The following is a 12,366-nucleotide window of genomic DNA, read 5'->3' on the forward strand; positions in this document are numbered from 1 at the left end:
TAAGACATATTTCTGATCATGTTGTATAAGATTCATTAGTACATGTCCTTCTAAAGAAATGTTGTCTTTGTAATCTTTCATCAAAGAACATTTACATTTCAAACAGGGGTGGCAGTGGTGTTTCAGGAGGGCAGTATTCCTCCACAATTGACTTCAAGGTCTCTTATGGAATGTCCACTTTTCACTATCCAATCCATTCCCAATGGATAAAAACAAACCCTAAATAAAGGCCCACACTACATTCTTTTCCCCGTAGTTGAATACCCTGTTTCACTTTGAAATGTTTCACAACAAGGGAGTCAAATTGGTTGTGAATATTTTTTCAAATTCACTCCTGTGCTCTGATTTCTCATTATTGGAAGCTTCCCTGGTCCCACAACATTAAATGATAAAATGGTTCAGCTGGCCCAACAGTGTACTTGCTGATTCATTGCAGCCTAAAATGGGCTAGATTACCCATAGCCCAAAGTTTAGGAACTTTGTAGAATCAAGCTTGAGATGATGACTCCCAAGAAAAGTGGGAGCTTTTCTTTGTCATTGGCCCCATTCCTCTGAAGGCTATATAAACCCCCTCCTGAGAGCCAGGGCCAGCTGAGCTCCAGCATGACATGGCTGTTGGCTGTTAGGCACAGACTGTGTGTAATGGCGGAGGGGGAAGTCAAGGGGTGTGACATTCCTCCCAGACAGACTAAAATGGAGAGGGGGCAAAAAAGGAGGCAAGTCTCTAAAGCCTTTTGGCTCATCCGCTGGTTGTCTGGAGGCTCTTTTTGAAGAAACAGACAGCCTTGAGTTCAAGTCAAGAGCTGGAGGCATCAGCGTACATTTGCTTTTGCTCTCTGCCAGCCCACATACAGCCATCTGAAAGTGAAAATGATGGCTAGAAGTGATTCATTGAGACCTTTCTGCAGATGTCAGGGGCCACAGCAAACCTTTTTTAACTTTAATTGCTAATTACCAAGAGCAAGATTTGCCAGTTGTATTCTAGAAGTAGGCTATTTGCATCACTCACTCTTCTCTTTCTCCCTTCTCTCCACGCAGGGAAGAGGTGAACGACAAATTAAGGGACATGCCTGATGGTACTTTCTTGGTACGGGATGCCTCAACTAAGATGCAGGGAGATTACACGCTAACGCTAAGGTAACTATTTCTGATGACTTAAAGGGATAGTTCACCCCAAAACCTCTCAATTTGGGATTCAGTTGTTCCATTAGATTGAATTTTTTGTTTTTTAAGTAACATAATTCCTTTCTTCCTGTAGGAAAGGCGGAAACAATAAGCTAATAAAGATCTACCACCGAGATGGGAAGTATGGTTTCTCAGACCCGCTCACATTCAGCTCTGTGGTAGAGCTCATCAGTCACTACAGGCATGAGTCTCTGGCCCAGTACAACACCAAATTGGACGTTAAGCTCATGTACCCCATCTCCCGTTATCAGCAGGTAAAAACATTGGCTAGGCTTGAGATTGGGGATATGGGTATCACATTTACAGCGATGAGCACTCTCTGTTGCTTTTCCTAGCCTCCCTGCCTTTCCTCCAAGTCTTTGCCCTCCCACCTCTCCCTCCCTCGCTTTTTCTCGAAAGAGTGTGTTTGCTGAATGAATTGTGCAGCTTGTTGTGAGTGAAACTGCAGTGACAGCAGGATGCTTTTGGCATGAAATATGACTTTGTTTATTGCCACCTCCTAAATAATTGCACACATCCACAATGTCGAAAGGCCATCCAGGCATTTATTTATTTCTTCCACACCTCCCTCGCTCTGTGCCCTCCCGGTATCTTCCTCAGACACACAGGTGCTCATTATTTAGGGGGTTCCTCCAAAATAAGCCCCCGAGAGGCACTAAAAGATTTTATGATTTTTATGAATGTTTCTTGGAAGAGAATTTCTGAAAATGGCTTTCGCTCTGTAAGCAAAACCTACAGTGTTTTTCTGCAAGCAGTCCTTTTTCCCACCGCACTTTTCTTCTCTCAGCTGTTCATATCAATAGCAATGCATTTACTTTCTCTCTCAGGATCAGCTGGTGAAAGAGGACAACATTGATGCAGTGGGGAGGAAACTCCAGGAATATCACAATCAATATCAGGATAAAAGTAAAGAATATGACAGACTCTATGAGGAGCACACAAAAACCTCACAGGTACAACCTCTAAGAACATCATTATATGATTGATAGACAGCCAATCCATTAGTTCCAGCTTTAAAAACCTCATGCTGCTCAGCTTAACTTGAATGCAAACACTTTATTCAGCTCTCTGCTCTGTTGACCAGTTAATCATTAAGTCAGTTAAGAGGTACAATCCTTTTGAGGTTGCATCAGACCAACTGATTTATCTTTGCTTTGATTGCAGGAGATTCAGATGAAACGTACTGCAATAGAGGCCTTCAATGAGACCATAAAAATTTTCGAAGAGCAGTGTCACACGCAGGAACGCTACAGTAAAGAGTACATCGAGCGATTCTGCAGAGAGGGCAATGACAAAGAGATTGAGAGGTATGTATAACTACAGCAGTCCACAATCAAGAGATCTCCAGTGGAGGTAACATTTTTGGATTTATGAAATTGTTTTTTCTTTCTCAGGATTATGATGAACTACGAGAAGCTCAAATCCCGTTTGGGCGAGATTCATGACAGCAAGACCCGCCTTGAACAAGACCTGAAAACACAGGCTCTGGACAACAGGGAGACAGACAAGAAGATGAACAGCTTAAAACCAGACCTCATCCAGCTTCGGAAGATCCGAGATCAGTATCTTGTGTAAGAGGACCTCCTTAACAGTTAATATTGCTCACCATTGCTGTTCTGTTTAAGATCATTGTAAACTAAATTTTCCTCCATACTGCTTTTCTCTTTTTGATGCAGTTGGCTCAATCATAAAGGTGTTCGACAGAAACGCATAAATGATTGGCTGGGGATAAAAAATGAGAACCCGGATGAGTAAGTTTTTGGAAATAGTAGTGTACATTTCTGTCACTGAAATTTCAAAGTACCTATTATATTTCCTTCTGATTTTGCGCTCCTCTTAGTGCCTACTTTGTAAGTGAGGAGGATGAGAATCTGCCACACTATGATGAGAAGAGCTGGTTCGTGGGGGACCTAAACCGAACACAGGCGGAGGACTTGCTCCACGGCAAACCTGATGGAGCTTTTCTTATTAGAGAGAGCAGCAAGAAGGGTTGTTACGCCTGCTCTGTTGTGTGAGTATCCTAAAATAAAAATATACAAATATACAAGCGTTGTAAATAAAAAAATTTACAACATGAGTTCAAAGCAATGTAAATAAAATGGAATAAACATGGCAATCGCACGAGTCTACAAAGTATTTTCTGCATTGTTCCTTCACTTACCTATTACATAGAAATGTACAGTAATGTTCAGCCAGGCTATTTTCCATGTTTGTGCTGTGGTCTAGTGGTTAGTGTACATTCTCCAGACACGATAAGCCATCATGCTTAAGGTTCAAATACAGGTTTGAATCTTGTCTTATCTCTACAATTTGTTTTTCATCTGGATTTTCAGCATTTATTAAGGCTGCATTCTTTTCCAATTATGCATGATGCACAATACATCAATTTATTGATTACATTCTGCAAGGCTGAATCAGTCACCTCTACATTATTATTGACTTGGCTTGTCATTGAGCAAAGAGACTGCCTTTATCCTTGCTGTGTCCGTGAGGTCAGATTCTGTTTTGAAATCAGCTTGATAATCAGATATCTCTTGTTTCTTTCTGTAGTGTGGATGGCGAGGTGAAGCACTGCGTCATCTACAGCACGCCTCGTGGCTACGGTTTTGCCGAGCCCTACAACTTGTACAGCTCTCTGAAAGACCTGGTCCTGCACTACCACCAGACCTCACTGGTCCAGCACAACGACTCACTTAACGTGCGGCTGGCGTACCCAGTGTATGCACAGATGCCCTCAGGCCCCCACAGATGAAGACTGCCCCAAACCCCCCAACCCCCAAATTAAACTATCTACACTCTGGGAAGGTGGGGAAGGCTTTCTGAACAATCTGAAGAAAGGAAAAAAAAGCATACCAACAAAAAAACACTTGCTGCAACACACACGTCAGCCACCTTGGAGTTATATATTTTTACAAGAACAATTTGGAGGGCATTCTTTCTAAAGACAGCTTGATTTGCACAAGGAAGTTTTAAATGTTTGTGAATGTAAAAAAAAAAAGCAGAAGGAAGCAGAAGAGGCGCGTTTCAGGTGACCCGCGCTGCTACCTAAACTCCAGCTGGGACATTTTACATGCATCATTTTAGCTTAAGCTTATTTTTTTTTTTTCTATCTTGTCGCTTTTCTCACATCTTTCCATTTTTCATTCAAATGTTTTTTTGTTTTTTCTTTGAATTGTCTTTCCTTACTAAATTGCTGAATCGTTCCTAACTTAACATTGCAGTGAAAATATTTGTTTCTCTCTCTCTCTCTCTCTCTCTCTCTCTCTCTCTCTCTCTCTCTCTCTGAAAAAAAGGCAAAAACTATGTAGCAAACAGAGAACTGGCACTTTCCAGAGTGTTCTTACATTGACTGCTGCTGAACAAGGGATTGTGGGATGGTTTGGGAGGGCACAAGTGAAACTGTGTTGTGGTCTTAAACTTGTTTTTACACTAACCTGAGAAAGGTGTTTTTTTGTTTGTATTTTTTTTTCTTGATATTTTTTTTTTAAGCAGTTAAGATCGTTACAGTTCAGTACAGAGACCAAAGTTGGCATGGGGAGGACATCCTGTTTTCTTTTTGTTTTGTTTTTTGGCTCAAGTGAGAGGAATGTTAATTCTCAATACACTTTTTTTGCAAACTACACAATCTGATCTGTCAGCTTTTTTTTAAATTCTTTCAAGAACCAAAATCCCATGCACAGACACAGTCGACGTGACGCACTTATGTAGAAATGGCAGACAAGTGATTGCTGCACGACTGTACACTAAATTTGAAAGTTCATGTTTTTTAACTAAAGGAATCTATATGCTTAATGTCTGTTCCAGAAAAATCGGATTTGTGTAGTTGTAAGGCAGGCCTGCAGAATATATCTCGAGATCTTCAGTTAACAGGAGCAGTGCTTATCGTTAAAACAGATGTGCTTTAGCACGTAACTTAAAGACCGTGCTATCCAGCTTTTGTTGAAAAAGTGACATTAATGGCATCAAAAAGTGCTAATCACTTGAATCCTTGTTATTTTTTTGGGGGTGGTAAGTCCTCTTTATTGCCCAGTGCTTCTGTTTTTATCAGGTTGCCTCGTTCTGTATCAGAAAAGAAAAAATACACTTCATCATTTGGATGCCTGTTGGTTTAAATGTTGCACAATAAAATCTTTATGAAATAATATTCACACAGATATATGCACAGTAGTGTCAAGAAAATCAGTTATATCACTCCTTGTTTCTTGCACTTGTTTCATCTGGCACTCAGTTGTCCATTTGTTGAGTATTTACTTCCTAATTGTTTGTGCCATCCTTTTTCAAAATGTGGTTCTGTGTTGAAAGACGCCTCTAGCAAAAGAGCAACAACAGACATATACAGATCAATCAGCATGGTTTGCCATCTCCCACCACTGCAACTTTAAAACTCCAATTGTCCTACACTTTTGAGACTTTAATCCAAAAACTGTAAATGCACAGCATATGTTTTATGCAAAGCAGCGTATTGTGAAAACTGAATAAACAATGTCATTAATTGATCTGTGTTATTTGTGATGGAAAAGTCTACATGGAGTTGTCTTGTAGTTGGTGGGTGATGATGGGCCTTTGCAGATGGAGCAATGAGTCAGATCAGGTGTTGAGGTGAATTTACAACCTAGAGCCCTTAATGAAAACCACATGCAGACAGGGCAACTGATGGAATTGGCCTGAAATTGAAAGACCCCCCTCTACTATTGATTTCACTTGCTCTTCCTGCTTTTGCTATTTCAACTGTCTGTGTGACTGTGGTGTACTTGGGTCTCTTTATTGGATGTTAGTGGCAGGGGAAAAACAGCAGTGGTGTTTTGTCCAGTAGAAATCTTTGTGTAAGAGGGAGAGAACTCAATGTTCTTGTCTGTTCTACCATCACTGTGGCAGGACCTGAACTTTTGAACTGGAACTTTATCCTCAGAAAAATCAGCTATTTGTTTTCTATTCTGTCTGTGCATGTGGTCCTTCATAAATGCATCTTTGCAGGCTTTGTCTTATGATCATGGATTTGCCATTTTTCTGTGGAAAGTTTGGGTTACTGTGCTCTTTATCGTATGTCCTGCTTTTCATCTTTATCCTATCCTCCAAATGTTTTGGGATGTCCAGATTATAATTATTATTTTAAGCTGGGGTCCCCTGTCTATTACTTGAACTCTTGCATTGCTCACCATTGAATGTCTTTATAAAGCATATATACATTTATTAAAAAACAGGAAACTCCTTTTTATGCCATGAGTGGATTGAGTACTTTAAGAAAAGAAATTTGTGTGTTTTGTTAAAGAGAGGAGTTTATTTTATGTTCACAGAGCTGAAATATGACTGTTTATTGGAGACCAATATAGCACACATCATATTTGAAGAGTTCTAGAGTGATTTAATAGGTAACTTGATTTATGTTTGACAATTCACACCATGCTCATACATGACTTTTATTGAGAAATTGTTTGGAAAAAGATTTAAAATTTTTTTTTTTTAATGAGCATTTTCCCAAGCATTGAGACCAAAGATTTGAGTTTGGTTTGTTTTGTTTTATTTCCTAGTTTTGAAGATATGCATTCTCTTTTTCCCTTGTATTTCAATTGCATTGCTTCCATGCAAACTTAATTTTGTGTCTTAGTTTTTGGGTTGCCATCACTAGTCCCTCACTTGTCTGAAAATATTGACTTTTAGTGTCCTCATATTTAAAATTCACTTTAGCGCACTGTGGATTGGCAGGGAGTGCATTTTTTTGCCATTCAAAAAAAATAATAATAAAATGACAGTTTGTTTACCGAAAGGAGATGTAGTTTTGTGAAGCCTCAAAATGAACAGTTTGAGACTTGACCCAAAGCTGAGGTATTTTTGTTGATAGTTCATTTTTGCACTTTTATTTCGAAGAGATAAATAGATTTTTGTGTGCCATCATAGTTTAACCTTGTCAGAATTTGAATGTTAGTTCACTAAAACACCTCTAAAGTCATCGAAGTCAAGTGTTTCATTGTCTCTTTTTCTTTACAGAATTGTCTTACATTTATTGATTCTTGACCTAGCTGGAGACACTGTTTTTATGTTCTGCTCTGGAAATCCATATAAAGCAAATGAAAAACCCTATACCCCACAGTAATTTGTGATTTGTTTTGAAAAAAATATGTGATTTGCCGTTCTCTGCAGGGCAGAAATCAGTGGGGTTTGTTGGATTTCTTTGTTCCTACACTCCAGAAAGCATGCAATATTTTGTTTTTCTTTTTTCCTTTTGAAAGTTGTCAGGGATATGAAATAAGCATTGCATTGGGTATTCGTATGAGAGACATTTTCTAGAGAAACAAAAAAGAGAAGTGGGAATGGGGGAAAGGAATACATAACAAGCCAACAGAATCAACAGTGCATTGCTTCAGAAGCTCAGAGGGTTCGGGCAAGAAGCAAAACAACCTTTTTCCACTCCTGTATAACCGCTTGAGTTTTCAGTCAATGTCGGTACAAAGCAGGTGTAATGACTAGATGACCTGGCTAAGGTTATTTCCAGACTGTTAACTAGCAATGGCTTTTGCCCCATTGTGTAGTTCTGCAAAGTTTTATTTGCAGTCAGGTTCGAATATGTTGTGATTCTCATTGGGAGTCTTTTGTGTTCTTACCACAAGTTGTCCCACCATGATATCCAGCACATTTCTTATAGAAATAATAAAAAAAAAAAAGAATGAAAAAATGCTCTCACTCTCCTTCCCACTTTGGCATACGTAAAACCCAGCATGCTTTGGTACTATTGACTGTTGTTTTGTGTAAAAAAAAAAAAAAAAAAAGACGTGAAACAAAAACTGTTAATTGTCTGTTTATGGTGTAGTCAAATATACATTTTTATATCGCTTATGAAAAAAAGCTTTTTCAGCTGAAATAAGTTGGCCACCCTTTGTTGCAGTGGTTCATGCAAAATGATATCGTCCACAAAAACTGAGACAGAGGAGCTACAGAAGCAATAGAAAACAACATGTTCAGTACCTTTGCACAGCCTGTATGAACTCAGTAAATGCATTCTCTTTGAAGAACAGTAAACTACTACATTTTCTTTAATCACATCATATTATTTACATGGCAGAATGCAGACTTTGTTCTGTATAAATATAAATATTCCCTAAAAACCAGCAGTGTTCATTATAGACTCAGCTTGAGCAATAAGCCACGGGCCCCTTTATGTCCAATATGTACTCCAATGAAAACATAAAGAATGTGTTGCTCCAGCTCCAGTCAATATATGCTTGTATAACTAGTGTTTCATGTCTCCAGACACGATATGGCACAAATGGACATGAGGCGGTGTGATCTCTTGTTCATTGCATCTGGAGAACAAGAGATGTCAGAAATCCTCTCTCTCAGTATTTGAATATCATTTTTGCTTATCAGACTTATTGATATTCTTCAGTTACGATTACCACCACAATCCAAAATTTTCTTGTATCTGTTACAATAGTTTGTATTGGTTGTAGACTCTCAATTTGTTATGAGGTGAACTCATGTATATACTCAATGGAACTCCACAATATTCAGTTCTCTGCAGAATAAAGAAAATATTTTGTTCAAGGACTCTGTCTATGTCATTCCCGTTTGTGAGATCACCAAGTTTTTTTTTTTGTTTTTTATTGGTTGGCTTTCTCAACACTCATGGTTGCTTAGTTTTGTGAGACCTATACATATTTACTATATTACCACTAAACAACAAAAATTAATGTCATTAGGGGAAATGTTTTTGCCAAATTAAACCATAAATAAATAAATAGATCCTATTTGCCTTTTTTAAGTATTTAAACTATTTTATAAATAATAACTAGTATATACAGTGATTAACATACATGTACTGTATACAAATGTCAAATATAATAATGTGTTAGTTATTAATAACTTATGAATGATCTTTTTTTTTTTTTTTACTTTTACATTTGATTAATGTTTCTATTATAAATTCTAATAGATTTTGTAAGTTTATCATAATTATAAGTACTCTAAAGGACTTCTGAAGTAACCAACTCTCTTAGCTACGTTTATTGACTAGTTTTGGGAATGTGTAGCCATGGTGCTTTATATAAATATACTTGCTTTAGGGAGTATCCACTTATTACGTTCATAAGGAAATATACAGTATATTAATAATGGAAAAAACATTCACGCCAGAGCCAGGATAAGACAGATTTTAAAAAAATGACAGTTAGGGTTTTGAAATTGTATACTTTGAGTCAATGAGTCTCAATATGTGGTAGTTAAAAACATTATGAAACTAGGTTGTGGAAATCTTAAATTGTTTTGGTATAGAAAGTCTTGATTTTGTTTCTGGACCGGATCACTGTATGTCCAGACTGTTCTGGCCCGTTCATGACACTGGATCAAGGGCAAAGCCTTGGCTAAGTCCCCTGATTCTTTATCAATCAGCACTGTGATACACTTTGTGCTAAGTATACCACATGTCACATTAAATCCAACTAATATTAATTACAGACAAAAAATAAATAAAAAACATTATAAAATTCAGGGCATTTGCCCAGATGCACAATTGGTCTTCAGTATGTGATATGTGATAAGATACAATCTTTAGGTGTTTTATGATGCTGTGAATTATTTTTAATTATTTTACATTTAATAGATTTAGCAGATGCTCTCATGCAGCGTAACGGCATACAAAAGGTTACGTTTTATTTTTTAAAGTTTTATATCTCTGGAGTCTGTCTCCATAGTTTAGTTCACCCAAAAAATGTAGATTCTGTAATCCATTTACTCACCCTGATATTTGGAATGAAGGTGAGTAAATGGCAAAAGAGTTTTCCTTTTTAACCATAATCAAATAGTTGCGAGATAGCACACTGGTAAGTAATTGTGTGTTATCCAGCCCTGGCAGGCTCATTAAACTTGACAAATCATTGGAAATGGAGATGAGAGGTGCTGACAGCTCATATTCGTTAATCTATAAAGGCCAAGGGGGAGCTGATCTTTACATCCTTTATCAACTGCACTTGTCCAGTGGGAGCGTGTGGACAGTTGAGGGGATGGAGATTGAGCCCCCTGAGCCACCATGCCAGAACTTTACAAAACACAATAATAGCAAAATCAATAGCCTCCAAGTCATCCCGTTCAATAAAATCATGAGTTGATAGTTTCAGTTATAGGTTTCAAGCAGACCTCACCCCAGATAATCTGAGATTTGATTTTTTTTGCTGAACTCATGAAGTTTGTTTTTCCCAATGCAACTTGAGCTGTTTAAATTTGATAGCTTTAAAGAAATTAACGCTGTTCAAAACTGTGATGCTTGAAAACTGCCACCAAGGCAATATATATATATTGTGTGCGTTTTTTTTGTTTTCAGAAATCTCAGGCTGGGAGAGACACTCAAAGACAACAATAGAACAGAGTCTTCTCTCTATTGCAACTACTAGAGGAGGACAGAAACCTCTGTTCTGATGCTGTTTTGGCATTTCAAGTAGGCCACTATTTTGGGCACGTAAAAGTTTGGCCACTGTTATGTGGAGGTATGCAAGCTTTTTTTCTTTTTTTTTTCTTTTTTTTTACTTAAAGACCCCATGAAATCACTTGATGAGCTCAGTTTTCTGTCTTGTTCTACCTTTTTTAAAATAGCCAATAGGCTTAATGCTGTATTCTATTCAAAGTTCCATTTAAAGTTGTATTCCTACTTGATATCTCCAATTTCTGACCATAAAGCCTTTCCATTGCTGATCCTCATAACACTATTTATAAGCAAACAAAACTGCAATGCTCCCATTAGTTTTGCAAGTGACGTCTCCTAACAACCAAATTGTGGAGGATAAACAATGCTAGTATTTGTTCTACAGGTTCATGATTATCAAAAGAGTATCATTTAACATATATTACACATGTTTCTGTAAACATATTCTTGACAAGTTTTATTATCATGTGAGGTAGGAACATTAACTCATTTATGCTTTTTATTTGCTTAAAAGTCATTTCAATATACATCTTCCTAGGTGCTGTCATGTTTGTGTGATGTCATGCACCTTCATCTCAGGCTACATCCACAATAATCCAGACACATTTGAAAATGGTGTTTCCGTCCAAACTACCGTTTTTAAAAGTTTTCCAAAAGTTGCTTGTCCACACCTAAAAATAGATGTTCCATGTACGGTCTTAAGCACAATTGTTCTTGTGTTCCACCGACGGACAGCAATTCCGTGCAAACTTCCCACTGCTTTTTAAGAAATGGGTAACACTTTATAATAATGGTCCGTCATTAATAGGTAATTATTGTAGTATTATACATGCAGAAGAATTGAAACGACATGATTTTAATCTAGGAAAAACCCAAATTTTGCAATCCTGGTATTCTTCACCATCATAAATTAAACGGCCCAGGCATCAACATTGCTCAGAAAGGCCCCTCAGCATGACTTTCTGAACTTCCACACAGATTTAAAGCAGACTTCTCTTTGAAAGGTTTCCAAAAGACCATCAGATTGGCACAACTCGAATACTAACACATTTCATCTTAATCCAGGAACATTCTACACAAAGTCACAGTACTTAAACGATTTAACCTTCTAAAATGTACAGCATGCATTTAAATCCACGATTTATACAATACCTATGCTTGAGAGGTAATTCTAACAATTGCTTTGAACTGTGGTAACTTGTATAACTGACAAATTAATGATTATAGCCTGATGTACCTCTTTAAAATGTGTGCTATGTTTTATCCATGTTGTATAACCAAGGAATTAACCAGTATGATTTGTAACCAGGGATTTTCATGTTTTGTTACCTACACTTACAATATTAATGAAAGAATGTCATGTTTAGTATGTAAACGTTCGCTGGTGTATGCAGAGAAAGCTGATGACAACCTTTGGGGATGCAGCTAATTTCAGTTCAAATGTTTCCAAACAGGAAGAACACGCTCTCTTCATCTGTCTTCTCTTGTCATCTTCCCTCTCTGCTTGTCTCTCCTGCTCCACTGACTGCTCAGACTTCACTCTGACTCTTCCCTCGTGGTCTTCTCTGGATCTCGTTAGAACCAGATCCATGCCATGTGAGGTCCAAGGAAGCTTGGGACTCAAAGTCATGAGGCTGCCTCTCACTCGCTATGGTCCATGAGAAGGCCTCGCTTCAAAGCCAACCACATCATTCATACAGACAATAACTAGATCTGATCTTACAGAGGTCCAAAACATCGACAGAACAAACTTTTGAACAAGAGCCAAGAGC

The 12,366-nt window shown here is 37.8% G+C and overlaps 1 protein-coding gene across 3 annotated transcripts in view; it reads left to right on the forward strand.

Moving 5' to 3' along the window:
* pik3r3b (phosphoinositide-3-kinase, regulatory subunit 3b (gamma)) overlaps positions 1-5,188 on the forward strand; it is a 289,080-nt gene extending 283,892 nt beyond the window's left edge. For all 3 annotated transcript variants that reach the window (XM_052140870.1, XM_052140872.1, XM_052140873.1), the window contains 8 exons: positions 1,039-1,137; positions 1,259-1,439; positions 2,013-2,138; positions 2,350-2,492; positions 2,580-2,756; positions 2,862-2,936; positions 3,026-3,196; positions 3,736-5,188. In XM_052140870.1, the coding sequence (XP_051996830.1) occupies positions 1,039-1,137; positions 1,259-1,439; positions 2,013-2,138; positions 2,350-2,492; positions 2,580-2,756; positions 2,862-2,936; positions 3,026-3,196; positions 3,736-3,937 (1,174 nt within the window). In that variant the 3' untranslated portion in view covers positions 3,938-5,188. The remainder of the gene's footprint in view (positions 1-1,038; positions 1,138-1,258; positions 1,440-2,012; positions 2,139-2,349; positions 2,493-2,579; positions 2,757-2,861; positions 2,937-3,025; positions 3,197-3,735) is intronic.
* Positions 5,189-12,366: the final 7,178 nt, after the last annotated feature.

This window comes from Xyrauchen texanus, chromosome 13 (genome assembly GCF_025860055.1).
Source record: "Xyrauchen texanus isolate HMW12.3.18 chromosome 13, RBS_HiC_50CHRs, whole genome shotgun sequence".
In the NCBI taxonomy this organism is placed as follows: domain Eukaryota; kingdom Metazoa; phylum Chordata; class Actinopteri; order Cypriniformes; family Catostomidae; genus Xyrauchen; species Xyrauchen texanus.